Source organism: Taudactylus pleione, unplaced genomic scaffold, assembly GCF_031769625.1.
Source record: "Taudactylus pleione unplaced genomic scaffold, aTauple2 ptg000127l, whole genome shotgun sequence".
NCBI classification, from domain to species: Eukaryota; Metazoa; Chordata; class Amphibia; order Anura; family Myobatrachidae; genus Taudactylus; species Taudactylus pleione.
The window spans coordinates 617,559-643,322 of NW_028284529.1; the positions used below are offsets into that span (position 1 = coordinate 617,559).

The following is a 25,764-nucleotide window of genomic DNA, read 5'->3' on the forward strand; positions in this document are numbered from 1 at the left end:
TTCCCATAATGCCAAGTCTATTTGCCCATCAGCACCACTGTTTCCAGACAACCTTTGGGTGCCAGCTGTACCAATAGAGAATCTGACATAGGCTTAGAAAAAAAAAAAAATAATAATAATAATAATATAAGTTGCAGTGGCTTGAGATAGAAAATTACATAAATGTGTAATGGGGGTACTATTTTGCAAATTAGCATTAATGCCCTGAAAATGAACATTTCTTATAGTCGCATATCACGGTGATTTGGAATGTTTGAATTGAATTAAGTTAAGAAAAATTTGTTTCATTGCTGCCTAATTTACTATATTAGATCAGTGTAAGTTGTAGATGTATGATAATGCATAGAACAGTGTAAATTTACACAGGTGTTATGTGCATATATGGGTTAATTGCTATAACAAAAATAAAGTCAGAAGCGCAGTGATGACTTTATGAACTTGGGTTGATCATGCCATAAATTTATTAGAACTTTATGCATGGAACGGTGCTGCATTGGCTGTGCGTAGAAGGGGAACGGGAAGACTTGCAAGGAAACAACATATTAACAAACTGTATCTACCACTCAAGAGATGATAGAATGAGCACAATACATTAGTGTTGCTACAAAATACAGAGTACATGAAGTTGCACTTTTTACACACACTGCCTTGAAAAGTAGTAATGATAACTTACTACTACTGTGAAACCATGTATTTTGTAAAACTAACTTATTGGCTACCTATGGTCATCTCAATCCATAAAAAGGAAAACAAGCCCTAATTTTTAAATTACTTTTTCCCAGAATTCCATAAGCTTTAGCACCACAGTATAATTACAGTTTCCGGAGCTTCCCCTACATGCTTCATGTGTGCCTTGCATGACCTTTCTTTTGGGGGTCGAAATTGCAGGGTTGGGTTTATACATATCTTTTTTGATATCTGGCTGCTGAAAGGCTGAGCTTGAGAAACATACAACACTGTTTAGCATTCAGCAGACAGAAAAGGGAACATAATCTCTAGGATAACAAACACTAGCTGGGGCAATCACGGGAGACAAACATGCACGGGTCATGCTTCGTGAAGCCATTAAGCATAAATACACAGTAATACAATTAAATGTGACAAATAAAAAAAATACACAGCTAATTCAAAAATCTGCTGTCATGAAAATAGAATCCAATTACTATGTCACAGACTGTACAGAGAACCCGTGAAGTAGACAAGAGCAGCAGTGAGGTAGACAGGTCAAGGTCCAAAAGGGTACAGTAAGAAAATGCACATTGATCTACCAGGTTGGGTATGGGATCCAGACTGTCAGAATGCCAATAGTCAGAATACAGACAGCAGCATCCAGACGGTTAAAATCCTGATGGATTTGGACAAGTATTTTAACCAAAATCTTTACCCCTACTCTAACCAACCCCTCCTGCAGCCTGACCCTAAGCATCCCATCGCCTAAACCTTAACCCTCCCTTCTCGTAGCCTAACCGTAATCCTCCCACTAGTGCCTAACCCTAATACTTACCGATGAAATCTGTTGGATTGTGACAGTCGGGATCCTGACTACATCCCGCTCTACCTATATGAGGTTGGTTTTATTTACTATATAGATAAGTAGTATGTACCATTAAAAAAAAATAAAAAATCTGTAAATATTATTAAAGTCTATGATCTAAGAAGTGAACAATAGTTTTGTCTCATGTTTTTGCTCTTTTTTATCATTACAAAGCATCATAGAAAATATAATAATGCTTGATGCAAATGTTGAACTCTGCTTTCTGAAATCACGCCCAGAAGTCTAGTAAAAGAAATAGCATCTCCAAACAATATTCCTTTGGAATCTTTGAAACGTTTCGGTAAGGAAAAGATAGTGTATCTGGCTTTCTAGGACCAGAGAAACAGAATGAGGTGTTTGAACAAGTTAACATTTTTACATTGCTGCTTTTAGAGATCAGGCCAGTTCACCTCCCCAGGCATATCTGGCCATAATCCATTCAGTATGTGGCCTTACTCGGTTACACATACTTTCATCTATTCTTCTTACAGGACTCCACTTTCAAGCCACGTTATATGGATCTTTAAGATATGTTCGTATGTTTTAATTATAAGCAAAAAGAAAAAAGGAGTAGATAAGAATAATTAGCATATTGGGACAGTTTATCTTAATTTGGGGAAACTGTAATCATGGAACATCATGTTACAAAAGCAAACAAGAAAAAAAATAAACATACCACTTAACATTGAACCATCTGTCCCTCATCATCTGCTAGATGTTGGAGGGATTGCGGTCATGGGGTCTTACCCAAAATTATGGCTCTACTGGAACTACGTCCGCAACTGAATATATAACATTACAAGTTTCCGTTTTCCTTCCTGTTTATCATACTCACATTTTCTAGGCTGATCTCAAATGTATCGAACCATTCCCAGATATTAATCTAGCACATAGTTAATACAGCAAATTGCTCGATCGCTGCACACTGGAAAAATTCATACCCTTTCTCATCCAATGCATTCATTAATAGTATTTGGAACTCATATTCAGCTTGAAGATACCACTATCATGCTACACCAGCATCCTATAACACAAAAATCCCCAGGATCTCACACCATGAAGCCCCAGCACCTCTACTGATTATGTTCCGACCCAATAGAAGATACTTCTCTAGTGTTGTCTTCTTTGCCCTATTAAAAACTTTTCCCTGTGTCCATTCTCCCAATTTTATTTTGTCCTGGCCTCTCACCCCACTTCATTTTCACTCCTTTCTGTCAGACAACAATTAAGATTTTATTTTCTTCATTTTTAAAGCCTTTAGATTTAACATTAGACTTATAATAATGCCTCTTGATGCTTTATATTTTGCCTTGGATATGTAGTTTGACTACAGGTCCTGTTTTATCCTTCACTCGTAGTATTACAGTCTCCCATTTCCCATTCTCTATCCCTCCCCTGTTCTTACCTGAAAAATGTCAAAATACTTTGTTTAAAAAAATAAATAAATAAAAATGCTGGAGGAGGGGATTTTTTCCCCCAAAAAACTTATAGAGTGCACATAGTTAAAAAAAAAAAAAAAACGTTGCTCAGACAGACAAACTACCTGCATTCCAAAATGGAACACATTGCTGGTAAACAAACAGGAGGGGATTTATTGATCAGAGTCTGCATTCATTTCTCACAGTCAGTTTCATGCCACCTACAGTATTTAAGGATCTGGATCTCCTTGTAGATAGTGCATGTGGTATTGCATAGATCCCCTGCAATGCTAGTAATTATATTCTACCAAGCAAGAAAATAGTGTGCATAAAGATCCCCACAGCCAAGACTGACATATCTCCTATTTTCAGGCGTTTAGAAACAAAGATCTACATTTTTCCCCACTGATAGATATACTGTATATCGCCCGTTTGAACAGGAGATATAACTATAGTGCATCGCCGGGTGTGTACAGCAGATAGGTCTGAACTACGTCGTTCACAGAGCTATCCGATCTGGCCGATGTATCGGTCATCTGCTGGTGTGTACGGGCAATCCGACGATTGCCCGTACACCTGCTGTGGGACCTGCTGGTGATTGACAGTTCAACTGAGTGGGCGATTTAAATGCACGCCGATTTGAGCTGTCAAGCCCAGCACATCGGTCAGACGAATTGGTAATTACCAATAGTCAGATAGGTCAGCCAAATGTGTGACCAGCTTACACTGAAATACATGCTTTAAATATTGGTTTCATCACAGCAAAAGTATCCTTATGAATCTGGAAGCATTGTACTAATAACATTTGTACTTACTGTCAGTAGCAATTGCATTGTGGAAACATTTTATGTTTCTAGGAACTACCTTCATCATATAATTGGCTGTATCATCATAGACGAACACCACACTCCCACCAGAACAGTGGCAAGGAGGAGTAACAATATCAGATACTTATTCTTCATGTTAGCAGCCAATGTTCCAATTGCAGACGTTAAAAACACTAGATGAGTAACATTACGTTACTCATTCAGTATTTTCGGTGCCCTGTAACAATCGGTGCATTAGGCAATCTCCAAGCTTTGCTCCATGGTAGTGCCAGCCCTGCAGCAACTGCAAACCATCTCTACGGAATGGGTATGTAATGCAGGCTGTCGGGACGCCTCCTGTCAGAATACCGACAGTGGCATCACGATGGCTGGTATCCCGACCCGATAATGCCTAAACACAAGTCACCCCCCTTAGTGCCTAACCCCCCCCCCCCAAAACCTAACCCTGCAACACCCCCCTCCCACGCGCAGCTAACGCGAAGGGCGTCCAGGACTTACCTCATTCGGGCTGGCTTCCTTTGGTGTTCCGGCGTCGTAATTAAGACAGGCGTATTTTGACGCCTATCTTAAATCCCTTGTCTGGATTTGGATGTCGGCATTGAGACCGGTCTCATAACTACATCCCATCTCTACAAATAATATGTAATCCAACCATATTGTTACCCTGACAGTAATCCCAAACAAACTACTATAAGCTTGGGGAGGCTGATCAAAAATGTTAGGAGCCAGAATTTTAACCATGTGAAGTATGAGCAGTGTATGAGAGGTTGCTATGCATAGTATCAATTTTACCCTCTGCACAACATACAGACATAACCTACTTAAAAGTGATCAAAATGTAACAGTTGCCATTTATTCTACAATTACAAAAAATATAAAAGATAAATGAAATCCAGACCATAATGCCACCATCATCTGCAGGAGAGCAGAATACAGAGAGACCAAGGAAGTTTCTAAGGCCTCAGCAGAGTAATATCCCAGATAGGCTAATTTTATAAACAATTTTCAATTATTTGGAGATAAAAAGAACAAATATGTTACATACCCACAAACTGTACAAGCCTGTGTCCACATAAAATACAGTTCCAGTCACATGCCCACAGATCAATGCTCCAGGCAGAGCTTCTACGAATGATAAACAGTTACTCTGTTCAATGTATTTGCCTAGAAAACTGGTGCTCAACTCCAATCCTCAAGTGTCAACAAAAAGCTAATGTTCTCAGCATTCCTATCTGTGAAAGCAGGTGGGATAATTACAGATCAATATAGATTAACTTACCTGTGCATCAGGGGCGTATCTTTGTATTGGCAGGGATGGCACTCGCCAGGGGCGCCGGCAGGTGGGGGGGCACCACCCGGCAGTGCCAGCCCAGGGCCATAGCTAGGGTGGTGCGGCCGCCACAACCGCTCATGCCCTGCGGGCAGAACTGGCCGCCACAACCCACGATCATGGGCACTAGGTTTTTACATGTATACTGTTAGCGGTGTGCCCGGTTCTTCTGCTGCCGGGCGCACCGCTACTAATACACACTACATTTACAGCAGCAGCACTGGCTGGGCAGCGCTGCGCTGTCTTTACCATGTGCTCCGCCCCCTCCCCGGCTCGTTTCCTGCCTCTCCCATCATTCCTGACCCACAGTGACCTGCACCGCCGAGCAAGACCATGGTGCTCAGCGGCGTGACAGCTCCTCCTACCTCCAAGACTGCCGGGACATCACGTCACACTTTGTGCCTGGAAAAAGAGCTTTCAGCCCCACACAGGCTACAGAGAGGACCGCGCAGGCTGCAGACAGAAAGAGGAAGCAGGTAAGATGGCGCGGGGCGGGGGTCTTGAAATTACAGAGAGGAGCAGGAGGTGGTGGAGGCAAGATTGACAGAGGGGGCAAGAGGATGGAAATACAGAGGGGGCAGGAGGCTGGAAATATAGTGGGGGCAGGAGGCTTGGAATACAGAGGGGACAGGAGGCTGGAAATATAGTGGGGGCAGGAGGCTTGGAATACAGAGGGGACAGGAGGCTTGGAATACAGAGGGGACAGGAGGCTGGAAATATAGTGGGGGCAGGAGGCTGGAAAAACAGGGCAGAGCCTTGCCAGAGGTGGCAGGGGCAGGAAAGACAGTGGGGGGCAGGGGTTGGAAATACAGAGCGGGGAGAATACTTGAAAGACAGGTAGCAGAGGAAGGAAAGAGTGGGACAGGAAGCTCAAGTGACATGGGGCAGGAGGTGACACAGGGAGCAGGAGGCTGGAATTATATGGAGTAGGAGGCTGGGGGGGGGTCATGGGGCAGAACATGATACAGAAAGCAGGAGGCTGGAGATGACACAGAAAGCTGAAAGGGACATGGGACAGGAGGTTGGAGATGACAGAGCTGGAGGCGACATTGGACAGGAGGTTGGGGAGACACAGAACGTTGGTGGGGACTTGGAGCAGGAGGTAACACAGGGAGCAGGAGGCTGGAGGCGACATGGGGCACAAGACTTGAGAGACACAGGGCATGTAGCTTGAAAGACACATGGATGAATTGGACACAGAGCAGGAGGCTGGAGTGACACGGGTAGGAGGCTGGAGGGGACATGAGGCACGAGTTTGGTTGAACCTCTGTTGTATGATAATGACATTGGTTATATTCCTACACAAACAGGCATCTTCCGGTAAATGGGATTCCTACATGAATAGTGAATACCGACTGTCTGCCCAAGGAGGATCAATTTCTTCAGAGGCTCCCCATCGCAGAGAAACCACCATATAGGTAAGGTGTATTTTATTTAGTACACATATACACACTGTTCTGTCTGTCAAAAGTCTGTGCTACTACTGATAGGTCAGTCAGAAGCATCACTGCTGGACAATGAAGGAGAAGAGAGCCAACATGGTGTCGCTTTACTAACTGCTAGCAGTGGGGGGGGGGGGCGCCAGTCCCTTACTCTGCCAGGGGCTCTCAGAACCCTAGATACACCCCTGCTGTGCATGTCAAAAGAAAATATGACCGCTTGGTACTTCAATATAGGAGTTGAGAATCCCTGGCACAGGAGGTTAAAAACTCCAGGAATCAATTCCAATGGTGAGCTGTCAAACAGACTGTCATGGACAATCCTCTTCAAGTGCAGAAGTAAGGCTGGGTACACACCTAAACGACCGGCAATCGTGCCGATGTTCAGGGAGATTTGCCTTCACCCTGGACATCGCATGATTGCCAGTACACACTGCACAATTTAATAAACGACGGAATGATTTCTTGTTCTGTCCTTCATTAATATGTATTGCGCCGCATGTGCAGCACAGCCAATCACATGATAACACATGTGACCAGCGGGAGCGTGCAATTGTGCATACACAGTAGGCAATATACACGATTTGTCATGCCGATATCGTTCTGGTGCACCCTGAGGATACTTGATGGAGGGCAATGAATACAAAGGAGGGCACGTTTCCAGGCTTCAGGGCACGTTTCTTAGTCACTGCAGCTACCTCCAAGACTGCCTTAGAGCCCATGCAAGCAAAACAAGCTACATACAACAGCTAAATTAAGTATTGAACGCATGAACATTTTTCTCAGTAAATATATTTGTAATGGGGCTATTGTAATGAAATTTTCACCAAATGTCAGCAACAACCCATGCAAAGAAATCAAACCATAGATGTCCATAAATTAAGTTATGTGTAATAATGTGAAATGACACAGGGAAAAAAGTATTGAACACATTAAGAAAGGGAGGTGCAAAAAGGCATGGAAAGCCAAGACACCAACTGAAATCTATCAGTAATTAGAAAGCATTCCTGCCCCTTGTCAGCGCAAATTAATATAAACTGGTTCAGTCCTAACTGATGGCCTATAAAAAGGTGTCTCATTACCAAGGTGTCTTGGGTAAAAGCAAAGAGCTCTCTCAAGACCTTCACAACCTTATTGTTGCAAAACATTCTGATGGCATTGGTTACAGAAGGATTTCTAAACTTCTGAATGTTCCAGTGAGCACTGTTGGGGCCATAATCCGGAAGTGGAAAGAACATAATTTCACCATAAACTGGCCACAACCAGGTGCTCCTCGCAAGATTTTTGAGTAGTGAAAATAATTATCAGAAGAGTTGTCCAAGAGCCAATGACCACTTGTGGAGAGCTTCAGAAAGACCTGGAATTAGCAGGTACAATTGTTTCAAAGAAAACAATAAGTAATGCACTCAACCGCCATGGCCTGTATGCACGCTCACCAGGCAAGACTCCATTGCTGAAGAAAAAGCATGTTGAAGCTCAGTAAAAGTTTGCTGCACAACGTATTCGTTGTTAGCCCCTTCTTCTCTTGAATTTAAGGAACCATTGAGCAGACCTGGGAACGAGACCTAGGGATTAGTTTGGAGGATGACGACTGGGCAGATATTAGGCAATGGGTGGCTAAGACCTCAATTAACACTAATATTAAGGAAAATTCCTTCAAAGTTTATTCCCAATGGTACATGGTTCCTGTAAAACTACATCAGATTTTCCAAGGGTCTTTGGACTTATGTTGGAGACAATGTGGCCAAACAGGTTCCTATCTACATGTATGGTGGGACTGCCCTGTGATATCCAAACTTTGGGACGAAGTCACATCTTTGGTGTTCAATGTGCTCAGTGTTTCTCCCCCTAGAGACCCTCTACATATGCTTCTATGCAAACCCACTGACTCTCTCTCTCTAAACCTCAGAACAAACTTTGTGGTCATATCTATAATGCTACCAAACTGTTGATCGCCACAAATTGGATACAAACTGAAGCCCCGGCAGTAACCTCATTGTTAAATAAAATATGGTATTTGGATTCTATGGAATATATCACTGCACTCCTTCACGATTCAGTGAATAAGTTTCATGCTACCTGGGGCCCATGGTACTCTGCATTTCATAGATAGTTGCCCGGAATGGAGAGATTTTGATTTATCATGAGTGATAAACTATACCGTAGTTTGCCCTTCTTTAATCACCCCCCCCCCCTCTTATTTCCTTTTATTCCTTTTTTTTTTTTTTTCAGTTTTATGTATTTTTGTAACAAATCAAAAATTGGATTGATGTGCATTTTTGTGGTTTTATTTTTTGGATATGTTATTTGATATATTTGACTTGTTCATTATTCAAATATTTTTATTTTTTATTTTTTGTGTATGTTGTTAATATTTGTAAAGTATCCATCTTTAAAAATTATAAATAAAAATAGATTAAAAAAAAAAAGTTTGCTGCACAACATTTGGACAATCCTGTGAAAGACTGGGAGAATATAGTCTGGTCAGATGAGACCAAAATTGAACTCTCTGGATACCATAATACACACCATGTTTGGAGGAGGAATCGCACTAAACATCATACCAACAGTGAAGTTCGGAGGTGGGAACATCATGGTATGGGGCTGTTTTTCAGCATACAGTACTGGCATACTTCATTTTATTGAAGGAAAGATTAATGGAAAAATGTACCGAGACATTCTATAAAAATCTGCTGACATCTACCAGTATGCCGAAGATGAAACGAGGATGGACATTTCAGCAAGACAATGATCCCAAACACACAGCCAAGGACACTCTCAATTAGTTTCAGAGATAGAAAATAAAGCTGCTAGAATGGCCCAGCCAATCACCTGATTTGAATCCAATAGAAAATGTATGGAAAGAACTAAACATCAAAGTTCATAGAAGAAGCCCACAGAACCTTCAAGATTTGAAGACAGACTGTGTGGAAGAATGGGCCAAAATCACACCTGAGCAATGCATGCGACTAGTTTCTCCATACAGGAGGCGTCTTGAAGCGGGCATTACCAACAAAAGCTCTGTACGAACTATTACATTTCAGTAAGCGCATTCAATACATTTTCCCTGTGTCATTTCACATTATTACACATAACTTATCTATCTATAGCATATCTATAATGGGTGCAGGGTGTGCGGGGCACACCCTGCACCCATAGTATTACTTACCTCTCCGGAGTCGCACGTCGGCACGGGGGTCCGGCGCTGTAAAAACGATTGGAAAATGGCTGCATTTGCGCATGCGCAGTACAGGGAAAATGGCCGCCGCGGCCATTTTCCCGGTGACCTGGGCATACTCTATAGACTCTGGGCGCACTCTAGTGCCCAGAGTCTATAACTCCCGCGCTGGCTACGCACAGCTCAGTGTGTGACCGGTCGCCAGTCAGAGAGGAGGGGGCCCGTGTTGAAGACTGCACACGGGCCCCCTCCTCTCTAGAAACGCCCCTGGTTTGATTTCTTAGCATGTGTGGATTGCATGGGTTGTTGCTGACATTTGGTGAACATTTCATTACAATAGCCCCATTACAAATACATTTACTGAGAAAAATGTTCATGTGTTCAACCCGCTATAATATTATATATATATTTATTTTTTTATTATTTTATTGCCTTCTAAAAACCACACAATTCATGTGAATTTACCAAAAAACCTTAATATCACATGGAAAAGAAATTTAGATTCCTGAATTCACACTAAACATTTCACTTAATTTTTTTCTTTAAAAACTTAGCACAATTATACTTGTATGCTCAACTGTGACTTCTAAAGGTCTGAAATGATTAGGAGGGTTTGGAGGTGTCTATCTGCTGCTCATTACTGTAATTTTGCAAATTCTGGGGAGTGAAATGAATCAGAAGAGAGTGGCATGTTTAGTGTAGCCCTAACTGCAGCATGCAACAGTTCCCAGTGAATAGAAAATGTTCTGAGTCATGTGTAATTATAATATGACAAGGTCTCTACAGGGCCATGTAAGTTGGCAAATTTCCCAGCACTTGTCACATCGCGAAATAACACACAGACCAAGAAGAAAAAGCTTGAGTGCACAAATAATATATTATAAAAAGGAACGATTTTCCAGGAGAAGCAGAAGCTTTGCATGAAGAAAAACTACACACCGCATTTTGCCTCATGAGCACAGGCAGCATTTCTAATTGTGAAACTTCACCCCACCTAGCAACAATATCCAAGTCTGGCTAGCATTAAATTCCCCTGTGGAAGAAAAAACAAATCACTGGGGAATATGGACCAATGGTATTTTGTATAGTAACTCTGGGTTGCATAAAAAGATAACCTGAACAAAAAAAAATGAATTAACAACAACTAAATTTGTAATGGTGTAGCAAAAAAAAAAAAAAAAAACAAACAAATTACACTTCTATAAAGTGCAGCTGTCAAATAATATAAATTAATATATATACACTAAAGCAAAGAAACACCAACTAGCATCCATTCTATGATCAACACAAAAAAATAAATAAATAAAAGAAGGAGGAGGATCATACGTGCCAATGCATTTCATTCTCGGTGTTCAGTCCAAATGCATAATATAAAAGTGTATATTGTGATGCTGGTGGTAGCAACAATAATAAATGTAGAATTTATAATATTTTCATTTTCAAATTCCTGTAATCCACCAATGTAAAAACATGCTAATGAAACTCACATTAGGTACATTATTTATTACATCAGATAACTATTAAAAATAAATTATGATCTCAATGGTTTGAAACATTTCACCCAATAATTAAATGAAGTACATACCAATAGTAGTGGTGACACTAAACCAACACCCAAAGGATTGAGCACTCTTGCATAATTATTTTGGAAACATATGGTATTTTAATGTATAATATTCATCTATATATGTGGGCCCATGCACGTTTGAATATATGCATCTTTATTTTTTATACCAATCTCTGGGTGCCGTCTCGTTTGTGTTGGAAAATATTATATATATATATATATATATTAAAAGCAGATAAACACTGTCTCAATCATTAGCAGGGACCCCAAGGAGATTCACTTGCTTTATCAGAGAAATGCCCAGATAACAAATAGAGAACAATATTAATAAACATGTTCATATATTTACTTATCAGAAGAATAAAATACAAATACATGTTCAAGCATGCATGATCAGCAAGTTGCAAGCTGTTTTAAAACACATCATTTGCTATGGGAAGATGGTATAAAACATGCCAAAAGTGATTATCCAACCAGTTATAGTGCCTCCTACTAAGTTGAGACATATATCTTCTTTAAATAACTATCAGAATTAAAATCATACAGCAGATGATGAGGGTACATGCCATAATTCTGGGATTGTTCATAAACACAAAAAATTAACACATGCATTACATTTTTATCAGAACATAATTCTTACTGGTAATGCACGAGAAGCAGAGCTGTGTTCTAACATTTTAAAAGTAACTTTAAAATATACAACGCAATTATGGGAACCGCACCATTGGCTTTTAACCATCTTATTTTCATGTGCTTTCCATGCATTTACTAAAGCAGTAAAAGCAGATGTGTGAATAAACCCTTAAGTATACAGGATGGAACTTCAGTTCAAAAACAGTAAAATGAATATTCCAGGTTTAGCATAAGCTGTATATACAAGGGTATATATGTAATTGCTGTGAAGAGTAGAAGATAATTCTGTGACCCCATGATTGTTGGAAATCACGTGTTATATTAGACATCTCCTTCACAGATAAAAGCTTTGCAGAATAGGACACTATATGAAGCCCATGAAACCATGCAAAAAACTACCTCTCTCACTGGGAGGGACAGAAAAAGAACAAATACTGTCATAGTGTTCATTCTAGCACCCTGCACCTCTCACATGTTCCTCATTCCTGCCTGGGGTGTCGCTCTCTGCTCTGGTGCTTCTAGCACACTCTGGTCTGTATCTCAGCAGTTTGTTGTATCATCTGAGTGCTCTAGAGCATAGGTTCACAAACTATGGGCCTGATTCAGAGCCGGACGCAATTAGCGCTCGCTCGTCCAGAAAATAGGGGTGGCTATTCAAATCAGCCATTCACTCTTTGCGGTCTGTTCACGCCTCTAGGTCTGAACGAGGGAACAAAACTTGCGGTCGTTTTTTGAAAAAATACGCCCCCTGGCCGCTCGCATCCTACGTCATGTCCGCTATTTATTAGATTAATCGAGTACATCGACCAGGGTATGAACTGCTCGCTATTCTTGGAGTTGGTTTTTGCTACCACAATTTTGCAAGCAGTTCTGGCTATAAAATAACCCAGTGACGTGGTCAATGACGCTGCTGTTTTAATTATGCACACCCATAAAACGCCCGTTTTGAACTTTAAGCACGCCTGCGTCCGGATCTCCACTCCCCGTTTTCGAGCACCTTCCCCTGTTACCACCCACATACGCCTACTCCTGTCACTCAAATTATCAGGCATTCGCTATTTTGCGAGCACATGAATTTCGACCGCACTGACTGGTTCGCGCATGCGTATAACGATCCGTACGCATGCGCAGTTGGGCAAACATCGCTCGGAACGAACGAGCGGCCGCTTACGAGCGGCTCTGAATCAGGCCCTATGTCCTCAGGACCACAAACAGTGCATGTTTTCCAGGTCTCCACACAGAATCACAAGTGAAATAATTAACTTCACCAGTGGAACTTTTAAAATGTGTCAGTGAGTAATGACTGCACCTGTGCACCTGCTGGGTGACCTGGAAAATGTGACCTGTGTGGGGTCCTGAGGTTATATTAGTCTCTGTTCCACTGGAGCTTACAGTCTAAATTCTGTTACACACACACTAAATTGTATAGTTGTGTACCTAGCTTATCGGGCAGATCACCTGATATCAGTTGATCGGATCGATAAGTGTATAGGGGTGTATGTAGGAGCGTTAGCCGATAAACAGCTTAAAATGCTCCTGCAAATGGTCGGATCGGAAAGTCGCATTTTCTTAGCAGTTTAATATTTAAGATGCCGGTCTTCCAGATCCATTGAAGAATGTACACAATGAGCTAGAAATAGCTCAGTGTGTACGAGGTACACACGTATCGGAAAATCGCTGAGGATCGGAGTGTTTAACTGATCTACCAAGTGATCGGCATGGTGCATCTTTAGATGCACATTTAATCTTTTTTAACAGCTCTTGATGGACTACATTAATTATATTACCTGATTGTAAATGGTCAATGTGAAATACTGTCATAAAATGTGTCACAGTATGTACTGGTAACCTGCAAAACCACCTCAACTTTGCTATAAAGACAAAAACAGAGAACTGAAATCAATCTTCACTTTGTGCAATCTGCCCATAAAGTATAAGGCACCTGTCAGTAATGGCAGCAAATATAGTTGCCTCACTCACTTTAGATTTTAACATATACATATTTTAGTAAATCACAAATCGCAATTCTGACCAATCTGAAACATTTTCCCACTGACACAAGCTGAAGCTACTAGGTTGTGCATATTTCATCCTCATCATAAATTATTCTCACAAGAAAAAATTTAAGTTTGTATCGTTTTTTCTAAAAGGGCTCCCAAAATGAAGCCCTGTCGTAGCAATGCACTACCTACTGTAAATTTAGCTGGATGTCATCTACTCTTATAGCAGTGGGGTGTTTTCCAATGACCTTTGAAACATCTGAAGACCAGAATGTTTGAAATTTACCTCTACATGTAGAAAGGTCAGGTAATTACTCAGCAAACTAGTAGATATTTCCATGACCTATTGTTCAGTGTTAAGGGTTGGGGCTTTACCTTAATGGAAATTAGAGAATCAGGAGCCATCCACATTAAAGAGCAATACAAACAAACAAGACAATGAGAGCGGGTAATGCAGAAATGAAATATATAATTGACTTCTTGACATGATAATCCCAGAAGGGTCTTGTTCTTTTCCTTTAAAACTATTCCCCTGCAGCCTAAAGAATACTTAGCAATATAACTGTTTAATGCTCTGAAGCTACAGGCAAAACATAAGTGAGCCTAGGTATATAAATCCTTAATCACACCTATTATATAGATTCCTAAACAAACTCTACAAATGTATTACTAGAAGAAAACAGTTGGAAATACCCGGTTAGATTCAAAGCCGAGCGAATAAAGTTTAGATACAGACCTTTTATCAGGTGCAGCAACCTAAATCTTACCGGAGATTCATTAAATAATCCAGTCTATATATTGATGGATCAGAGTTACTATTGATATCAGCTGAAGACACTTCTAATATTGTTTTATGGAACTGCAGGAGTTCAAGATCCCAATAAAGATTACTGATCACAGAGTATAGCAGCACATCACACCTCCAATGAGAAGCTATAAACCCTATTACCCGAACTAATACAACTATACAGGAGCCCAAACGGTAAATGTGACTTGCAGGCATCGATGAGTTTCTGGGGAGTTTGCCTGATGTTTTAAAGAGGCAATCATTTAAAAGTCAAAACCAGGCTGGTTTTGACTTTTAAATGATTGCCCTTTAAAATATCAGGCTGACTAATACAATTACCCCTATAGCTGTTAGTTTTGGGGAGAGATTTTTAATATAGTAAAACACAATGCTGAGCAGCACATGTTATGGAGAAATACAACGAATACGGTCCAGATCTCAGAGTTGTACAATACAATAAAATTATATTCGGGAGGGGATAAAAGCTAACTGTATACACTAATTACTGGGGCTTAATTTTAGCTACTTTCACTATGATCGGGATGAAATACTGGCGGCTGTTTAAATCCAGACAGGAGATGCCCGACAGGAGGAGATCCCAATGCCAGCTGGCAAGTACCCCAAGCCTCCCCTTTCCCCCCTTACCCTCCCTTAGGGGTGCCTAACCCTAAGCATCCCCCCCCAGGGGTGCCTAAACCTAACCCTCCCGGGGGGGTGTCTAACACTAACCTTCCCCCGGGGGTGCCTAACCCTCCCCCCTAGGGATGTCCAACTCTAATCCCCCCCCAAAAAACCTAACCCCACTACACTCCCTAAACCTAAGCCTCCCACCCCCCCCGCCCCGGGGCTGAGCGTTCATTGCAACGTTGCTTTTTTATCCCGACGTCGGTATTAAGATAGGCATCTGTATTTCGAGGCCTATCTTAAGTCCCCCATCGGACATCTCCTGTCGGGATATAGACTCTCGGCATTTAGTCCGCCAGTCTATAAATTGCATCCCCTATGATCTTTACTCTATGTGGAATAATCATAAAATTAAAAAAATTGCATTTTGCCTTTAGCAACCAGTTTCTGTAATTTTTTTAGTGCAGTTTTGGAAATGAGGACAAACATCAGAATGGCTGGTATAATCAACAGTACCTTTTTTCCTTTGCACCAGTTTTTGTAAATGGCCCCAAAACTGAAATTCATTCCATGATCAAGTCACCATCCCAGCAGTCAGGATGCCAGTGCTCAGAATACCTGTGCCGGCACTAGGGGGAGGGTTAGTGTTAGGCTGCAGGAGGGGAGGGTTAGGGTTAGGCTGCAGGAAAGGTGGGTTAGGGTTACAGGGAAGGTTAGGACTCTTCCCTACTTGTGTTGGGATTCTGACTGTCAGGATGCCACTATCAGTATTCTGACCGCCCGCAACCTGACCGCCAAGATTCCATACCCAACATGACAACCTGATCTTTCTCATTGATCATTACAGGAAAACGATTGTTAAAATACACATAACCAAGTATGCACCATTTCCCTTAATTTGCGCGTAATTTAATTTGGGTGGAGTTTGACTGGGGCATTAAGCTTGTCAAACTTTAACACAAATATCCCAAGGGGAGTTCAGGGAGAACAGAAACCTCCTGTGGAGCAGAAGGGAAGAGTCCACGTTTTCTATAAAGAATGTTAGTCATCAGTAAAAAGTATATATAAAAATAATCAGAGGTACTCTGTGATAAATTATTTTGCCAATATTTTTCTACATATGCTCAGTACAGCATGACATAAAAATAAACAAACTAATTTGTGCGCAGAAAAAACCAATGCAATCTGACCTTTTGCCACATGTAGCAGAATGCACACCAGAAATGCGGTATAGTAATGCCCTTAATGATTTTTCATAATTAACACAAGCTAATTATGATTAACGCTGGCCACACATACTGCAATATCCCAACCAGTGTCTGTAACATGAGCTAAGTTAGCATTTGTGACCCGAAAATGACATCAGTGGGTATGTAGGTATATTCTATTGTCTGTATGGAGAAGGGAACTGGCCACTTCGCCCAAAGCCAGGTCCTAATAAATAAATAAATAAATAATAGATATACACATACACACACATTCAGTGTGAAATGAAATACAAAGTGGTGGTGTGCTGCTGAAGAGATTATAGTAAGTATTACAAGGGAAGTCATATACACAGAAAACAAATGTAAACACACTTAGAGCTGGACAAGGGATAAAAAAAAAACATATATAAATCACATGAATCAATATCCAAGGTCACCAGCAAAGAGATATGAACTAAACATATACAAATCATTGAGAGACTAATGTACTTCCTGAAGAATCACACAAGTGGGGGCTTAGTGATATCTATTTACACAGCAACTCAAATCAAAGGGTGAAATATGCAATGTATACATTAAATCAAGACAGGAGGTCTGTCTTTTTAAAGCCTGGAAAGTAAACATTTTACCCCTCAAACATTCCATATGTGAACTGTAAATGTCTTCATCAGACTCCTGCTGCAATGCAATCTACGTATCTAACCGCAATATTTTTTCTACAAACATAAAAAACGAGAACGTTGTACAAAACCAGAGAACAAGTTTCCATTATACTTTATCGATACATTTTATTATAGAAAACACAACACTTTGAGACATCTATAGATGTATACTTCCTTTTTTCCAACAAAGATATTGAGCTTTGCAATAAATATTTTTCAAGATTGACCTTCCTTAACAAATACAGTACATTTAGAATATCAATAAAATTATCTCTGGATGCATCTGTATTTATACTACAAACATGAAATCCGTAAAATATTGTATAGAAGGAAAAATAATAAATGCCTATCAAAAAACAGTTTTGCGCATACTATAAACAAACAAAAAAAAAAATAACCTTGTAAAATTTATAAACGTTAAAACAGCTACAGCTTTACACTTCCTATAATATTCAGAACAATAAAACATGAGCAGCCCTCCACGTAGAGTAACAGCTGACAAAGCTTTAGGCTCATGTACATGAGCATTGTTGCATCCCGCTAATAAACCTGGTCAACAAGGATACAAGTGTGCGCCATTTTTGGATATTTCTTCCCCCCCATCAGAAAAGCTGCTTTATTATTAATTATCTGATAAGATAGTGATCCAATACTAGGCAGACCTGAATCTATAGCAGCTGTGAAAATACCAGATCAGTATAGAACATTAACTTCGCTTGCTCGTGTGAATGAGCCCATACCAGGGAAATCAAAAAAGAAACCAAGTGTTTATACAAATAAAATGCCAGTAACATGTATACTGCCAGACAGTCAAAATTCTGATAACTGCCATCTGACACACTGTATTTCCTCTAAAAACAAATGCTTGAGAAGTAATTGTACTGTACAATATATTAATTACATGGCTAAAATAAGTAGGGCGCACAAGTGCGCACTTTTCTTACCTCGTTTTGGCTTTGGAAAGCTTTCATGCAAGTGGAATACAACTTTCTCCACAAAGTGCTGAATGTTACTGTGCTCTGGTCCTCTAACAAATACCATCCAATCGTGAGTGAATCCCTCAAGTGTTGGTTTCTTTCTTACCTGGGCTCGATGACCCAGTTCTAGCTTCACTTGTACAGCACACTGCAAAGCAAACAAAAGTGAAGCATGAATTACTCATTGTGAGAATTAGACAACTTAAATAAAAGGGGTGCTTGTTTCTTGGAGAGAGTGTTTGGCAGGCAGATCAGGAAACTAAACTTAAGGTCTAAATATCTTAGTAATCTTGCATATTTAATATTTAAACATACACTACTTTCCTTTTGTTGGCCGGCAAACATTATTATGTACTACTCAAGCTCATCCAGAACCTCACAAGTTTTCACAAACATGTAAAGATTTGTACATAGTACTTGATTAACAACAGGGCAGCTGGGGCAGTCACCCACAAACCTCAATGCACACCCCACTCACGTGGCTATATCACCAGTGTAGGGGGGGGGGGGCACTGTTGTATGTGAGAATGGAATTGTGTGTGGGATAATGTAAATGAGGGGCACTACAGCATGTTCAACAAGGCATTGACACATTAATTTTTTTAATAACATCCAGTATATTACTTTGACAATTTTATTGGTACGGGCCCCCACAAACCCTAATCCGGCCGTTTGCAAAAGCTCCTTCTAAGCTTATAAATCTACCTGTCTTTACGTAGAATGTTTTAGTAATACTAGGCTCTGCCCCCCTCATGGGTCACATAATATTAAGCATGTAGTAAACATTGTACCACAGAATGGATAAACACACCTAAACATGAGACTTACCCCACGTGCAGTAAGGTGGGAACTCAATAACCCAGACTGACAACTGGAGCTGGTTCAATAAGGTTTCTTTGGCAACACACAGAGGTTATGTGCTCATATAGGGGAGAGATGTATCAAGCGGAATGGGATTGAAATAGCAGCGGGTTCAAATCCTGATAGCGGGTGCCAGACAGGATGAAGATCCCGACTGGGGCAGACAAGTACCCTAACCCTCTCCTGTCCCCACCCTAACCCTCCCTTCGTGGTGCCCAACCTCCCCCTAGGGGTGCCTAACCCTAACCCCCTCTTACAGCTCCCTACACCTAACCCTCCCGGGGGGTGCCTAACCCTCCCATCTAGGGGTGCCAAGTCCTAATCTCCCCCCCCTCACCCCAAAACCTAACCCCGCTAGACTCCCCAAATGCTAACCCTCCTCCCCCCGCAGCCAACGCTAAGGGCACCCCGGACTCACCTTTGTTCGGGCTGGCGCCCTATGCAATCCGGCGTCGGGATTAAGATAGGCGTCGGTATTTCAACGCCTATCTTAAATCCCTTGCCAGGATTCCGATGCCGGGATTGAGAACTAAATCACGTGTCAAACCATAGGAGGAGATGTATTATAGCAAGACCAAACTGTTCACTGACAAAAATAACCGACCAACCCAGACAGAAAGTTGACTCAGATGGAGCTTATGGCCGGCAGCTGCTTCTGGGCACTCTCGTTGTCTATAATGCAGAAAACTAGCAACATCTGGCTTATTTAAATAACCAATACCATACTATTTACTAGTTTTATTTTATTGTTACTAAATTACTGAACTATACAACAGGTCTGCTCTGGTTACTTTACAAACCATAAAAATATTTTGTTTCAAAAGGTTCTGAAGAGCCTCTTGGTTTTTTAGCTAGGTTTCTCTTGCTTTCTGCTTCATTGTAAGTTCCACATTTCTGATCTCTGTATAATCTATCTCCTTTATTACATTAGCTGTGAAATAGGTCTGTACTTTATAAAAAATTATATTTTATAATTTTTTATACCATCAACACATATGTAACCAATCATGTGGAAGACAAACATCAAATCATCTGTTACAATAAAAGGCAAGTTAAAGAACAAAAAAGTGTGTATCAAGAAGCCTAAATACAATACATGAAATACTGGATAATTTATTTATACTTAACTAAACATAGCCACATACTGCAGAGGAGGGACTGAGAGAATGATGGATATGTTAGGAGGGAAGAACTTCTATGAACTCAATAGATAGACAGTGACTGACAGCTACACATGCAGATCTGCAACGTGTGGATTGGCCAATTCATAAACAAGGGCAGGACCAGTAAGGTTTTAGTCTTAGCCATTTGTACTGTATCAGATCCCACCAGGACACATGGTTCCAATGTGGGATTTTTGAGGTTCAGTGATCCTATATGTTCTACCATTACTAAACGTTGCTTTCCCAACTTCTAAATCCGCTCCCGAAATGAATGATGCAACTTTGCCAAATAGGATGCCAATCACAAAACCATGTAATGCTCACAAGTAGGCAGATGCTGGAAAATAACTAACAAAGTGGGGAATTGAATTCCCTGGCATTGATGCAATGTGCTGTCCTGGAAAGGCACATCGCATCCGTTGGTATCACAAGTTTTTCCTTGCTTCCCATAGAGGTGCAAGAGGAAGATTGTGATGTTGGAACTACCATAACAGGCCAATATGTGCGCAGCTTGCCAGAGTGGCATCTTGCACAATTGAATTTCCCCCTAAGTTCTAAATGCAACATTCACACTGTTATACCGCTTTTCCTTCTAAGTCCTGGGTCTGACCAGAGATTTGGAACACTGTTCCAAAACAGGTTAGACCCAGAACAGACCCCTTTTCCATTGCGGCGCCTATTCAGCTTATTCCCGAAATGGTAATGTTCCCATGGGTGTAGTGGTATTCTTGGAGATTACAACATTTTCAAGCACCGAGAAACCCGGATGTCCCCATACTGTAAACATGACCCAGGTCGGTAGACCAGAGTTACCCGTTTACACTGCAGGGTGGCACGGGTTGTTCCAATGTTAAACCTTGCAAGCTACCCAGGTTGGATTGCCAGGTCACTTGACCCAGGAATCCAACCCTTGCCCTTTTTACACATAGCAGCAACCTGAGTTAACCCTACAATAACCCTGGTTTTAGCTGTGGTGTAAAAAAGGTATTAGCCAAAAGGTATTTTCAGACAGGATTAAGTAAAAAAGAACACGACAAGCTGTATTAAACTGTACTCCTGTATTTTAGGAGTGAAAGGGTGGACCTGATTATCTGGCAATTATATTTTTAAAAAAATAATAGTTAACTCATTGTCAATAGAAAACAAATACATTAAGTAAAAAATTGAATCGCCACAAGTTTACTTTGCCTCCCTGAAAACTGTGTGGAACCCCCTATTCTACTGAAGTGAAATACACAAACAGTTGTTCTTAGTAAACAATACATACATAAATTTTGTGTGTTCATGAATTATGTTATGCGTTATGGACATGGTACATTCCTGATCTCATTAACAAGAAGTTTGATAAATAATTGTTCAGGGTATTAACAAAAATAAGTATCCAAAACATGATTTTTGCAATTTGACAGAGGTTGCAGGAGTCACTGTTTTGTCTTCAAATTCAGTGGTTGCCAAAAGTTTTTGGAATCATGGCACCCTAGAGTATCAGCATTTTTTCACGGCATCCCTAGGCTAAAATGTTTTTAATTGAGAAAGTCTCCAAATATTTTTAAATTAAGTTAACTGTGCCTATTTGTCATCCATAGGTTCAGTTATGTGGTGGTAGACATGGTTGGGATTATATTTGTCCACATATTGTGTGATTGGCAGCCACCAGTTCTGATTTTACCTATCACATGGACCATAATTATTGATTTGGTCTGGAACCACCAACCCATGACACCCCTGCAAGTGCCCCAAGGCACCATGGCACCCAGTTTGGGAACCACTGCATTAGCGGTTTCATTTATGCAGTATGTCAATGACACTAGCTCCCCACTCCACATTTTCATGTAGGAGTTCTACAAATCTGACCACAATTCCATAATGAGAGGATTGGTTTATGTATTAAAAAGATAAGCAAATCCTACATCTCAAATTGAAAAACATTTGCAACATGCTGTAATGTAAAAATGGCTAATGCATAATTAATGTTCTTGCTATTTGTTTTTGTCATTTAACTTACGGATAATGTGTTCTGCCATATTCTACGGATTCACTATATTTGGCAATCTAACACATAAGGAAGTTTCCACTAATTGGGTCATCACAATTGGATTAGGTTGGAGGCAGAGATGTCCATTTAAAAATCACTTACAAAAAGAAGACTAGAAAAAGATGTGATTTGGGGCTTCATCTGCAAAGAAGTTGGGTATCACTTCATCTACAGCTAACATTTGTGAAACCAGATATCATTGGTTCTGTTTTTGTCACCCATTTTAGAATATATTACACAGTATATATTAATACATAAATTATATTGATCATAAGTAAATGGCAAATGCATAATGAGGTTATACAGAATGAACCCCTTATTTATCAGTCACTAATTTACAAGACATTTATAACATGATATAGTAAAATAATGAAATGTAATAATTCTGTTCAAGTACATAAATTGACATAAAGTTTATTTAATTCAAAATAGATTTTGTATGTATAGATGTGATTATATTGCCATGGATCAGATCAAGGATAAAGACATTGTAAAAGGCATTTTGGTTTTTTAGTAAAGGTGCACTATCCCAATTGTGGTAATGACTTAATAAAGGCCTCAGGGCTTTAAACAAATGTCCATTCTCCCTATTATCACCACTTTCTACACTGGTAGAAATAAGTCTTTGTACTTAAGTGTAGACCTAACAAAAACAAAGAGGGCATCAGTTACAACTTTAATAAGCAAGTTAAACCTTGCTTGACAAGCACTGGCAAACCAAAAGCAAACAAGCCATTAATATACAAACAGGGCACATGGCTGGAAGGTGGATCAGTGAGTGGAATGTTACCTGGGAACATGGAACAGTCACATTTCAACCCTGATAGGAGGTTTTATGAAAGCCCTAGTTGATTAGTGAAGGAGTCAGTGGGCCAAAAAAAAAAAAAAAAGGGTAGGTGAGGACAATACCATATCAGAGGATGGAACTGCAAAGGCTGAGAACGAATTCCCATGTGCACATAGATTCATACTGTACTTTGTTTTTGGATGTCTGGTTAGGATACCTGGCACAATAAAGCTGCTCAGATCTTGTACAGTGAGGGTGCACTATTAACAGGAAGTTTTGTGTGTGCTGCTAATTTCATTGACAAGAAAAAAAACTGACAGGAAACCTGATTAGCTCTTTTCAGAAGTATTTTTAGTAGAATATTTCCAATCATTGTGTGAAAATACTGTGGGTGACATTATACCTCATTCACTTGTACCTAAATGAATTTATAATGGTACAAAGGTTTGATGAAGCCTTAAAAAAATCATATTAATCCAAAAAGCTATTTAAATACACTGGCAAGAAATAAGTAACAAATGTTAGTAATGAATGTTTGTAATAACAGTATGTCTAATTAGTTAAACCCATTGAGTTTACCAACACATACGTTTACTTTTCATAGATAAAAATATGTATTTGTTATGTTTTACACTAACCCAGAAACAATAAAGTCAGGGACTATGGCTCTCCTATAACGATATCAGCAGTGATGTGATATTATCATTCTTTATAAATAAAAAAAAGATTGTGAAGCTAACACAATTACAATGGAACTGAATATGCTGCTTCATATTTAAAATCAATACATAGAAAAGATTGTGCTGCCATCTAAACAACAAAATATCACAGTTACATTATATATCACGATGGTAGTGATGTGATGGACAAGACAGATACAGGAGAGTGCTAGAAAGAGCACACGGACCGGAATCTGCACGTCTCCATATGGAAGTGTTGCTATTGCTAACCTAAAGTCACAACATCCATGACACAAGTGTGGACCGGCCACCACATCCATAGACACACATATATATTTGTATATATACATACATACACACACACTATATATATATATATATATATATATATATATATATATATATATATATATATATATATATATATATTCGGTAGCGTGTTTGGTACATAAGAGCATGAGATGCAGAAACAAAATGCCACTGAAGAGATGAAAGCGGTGGATGTGTAGGGGGGAAATGTAGGTGTCACTGGTATAAAACAGCTAGGTGAACACAACAATGTTAATGAGGAGGAGGGGGGTTGTTGGGGTGAGGGGAAATGCTTTAGGGAGGCTGTCACTGGCAAGATTTAACCCCTTGTGACTCGCTCTGGCACACATTACAGCAGCCTTTTCTCGTAGACACAGAAAGTGAACGCACCATGCTAGCGGCGCCTCCTGCAGCTGCAGCGGCTACTGGCACTCAGGGCTGCCCGTATTACCAGCGCACTGCTCAGATAAATCACACTGTAGATCCACCTTTCCTCTGTTGATCCCGGGTTCCAAATCTGTAGGATGCAGGTCCGATCCCCTTCCCTGCAGGTGCCTGATTAAAACCCCCTCTGCAGCTTTCTCCTCCCCAGCCACAATAATTCCTTCACTCGGTTAATCCAGGTGCGTGTTTTCCAATGGTATAATATAACAAGTAAAACACAAAATGTAGATTAGAGATGCAGCTTTTGGTACGGATCCACTTTACAGGCTTGCTTTAGTCCATGTACATGCTTCCACAGAGCACACCATCCCCAGGTGCTCCAGGCTGGGGCTGCTTTCCTTAGCAATCCCAGCTCTCAGATCCTGCCAGCACACACCATGGTGCCCCTCCTATGGGCTCGGCTGGATCCCTACGATGTCCTCAGTCCAGGCTCTGTGGGACGCTAAGATGCCGGTCCATATGTCCATCTACTTTCCCACCGGCTCCCATTGCCTGCAGCGCATGTCCCCGTATATCACTATGCAGGCTCTGCAACGCTTATAACAGCAAGTGCAGGCAAGAAACGCTGGTGATAACAATCAGCTAGAATACAGCGGCGGTGGATCTGAGTCGGTGCTTGCCGTGGCAGTACATAGGTGGCAGTGCTGTGGCTGCATTAAGGGAAAGGGTTTGTTCCACCCCCTGCACTCACCGAGCTGGCCATGCCTAGGGGCTGGGGCAGCCTCTTATTCCTCCTCCTTCAAGTTTTATTTGTGCTGCCCTCACCAGCGAGGAGGGAGGATCAGTGGGAGGTGGAGGGCAGCGGTGAGATGGCAGCGAGCATGGCTCTGTCCTCTTCCCCTATCTGTCTGGTGCTGCTCTCCCGTTGTCTCAGTCTCATTACACTGAGGAGCCCGGCGGCGGCTGTGGGGCTGGCAGCACGGCGCATGCGCACTGCTAGTACTAGTAATAGCGCTGTTGGGGACGGAGGGAGGCGAAGGCTGCTGCTGGAGAGAAGAAAGAAATAATAATGAGAGGAGGGGGCAGAATAATGTCCAATTTCATATTACTGCTGAGACAGAACAGCGCTGGGTGCTGGTATATACAGCGTGCTAGGGATATAGGTGATGTGGAAAGGTGAGAGACAGGCTAGGGAAAGGAAATGAGGGCACATTACAGATGGAGTATGGAAACTACACCAGGGTGGGTGAGAAAACGTCAAGGACAACATTAAATCAAACTAATAAAGTATACTAAACAAGTGGGGATTTGAAATCAATGGGTTGATTGAATTGTGGACAATGCCAGCGATCTAGTGCGTT

General features: G+C 40.8%; 1 protein-coding gene across 2 annotated transcripts in view; it reads right to left on the reverse strand.

The window, feature by feature from the left end:
* MLLT3 (MLLT3 super elongation complex subunit) overlaps positions 1-25,327 on the reverse strand; it is a 259,465-nt gene extending 234,138 nt beyond the window's left edge. For both annotated transcript variants that reach the window (XM_088472584.1, XM_088472583.1), the window contains exons 1-2: positions 24,410-25,327; positions 18,152-18,332 (exon numbers count right to left, since the gene is read on the reverse strand). In XM_088472584.1, coding sequence (XP_088328710.1) covers positions 18,152-18,332; positions 24,410-24,412 — 184 coding nt within the window. In that variant the 5' untranslated portion in view covers positions 24,413-25,327. The remainder of the gene's footprint in view (positions 1-18,151; positions 18,333-24,409) is intronic.
* Positions 25,328-25,764: the final 437 nt, after the last annotated feature.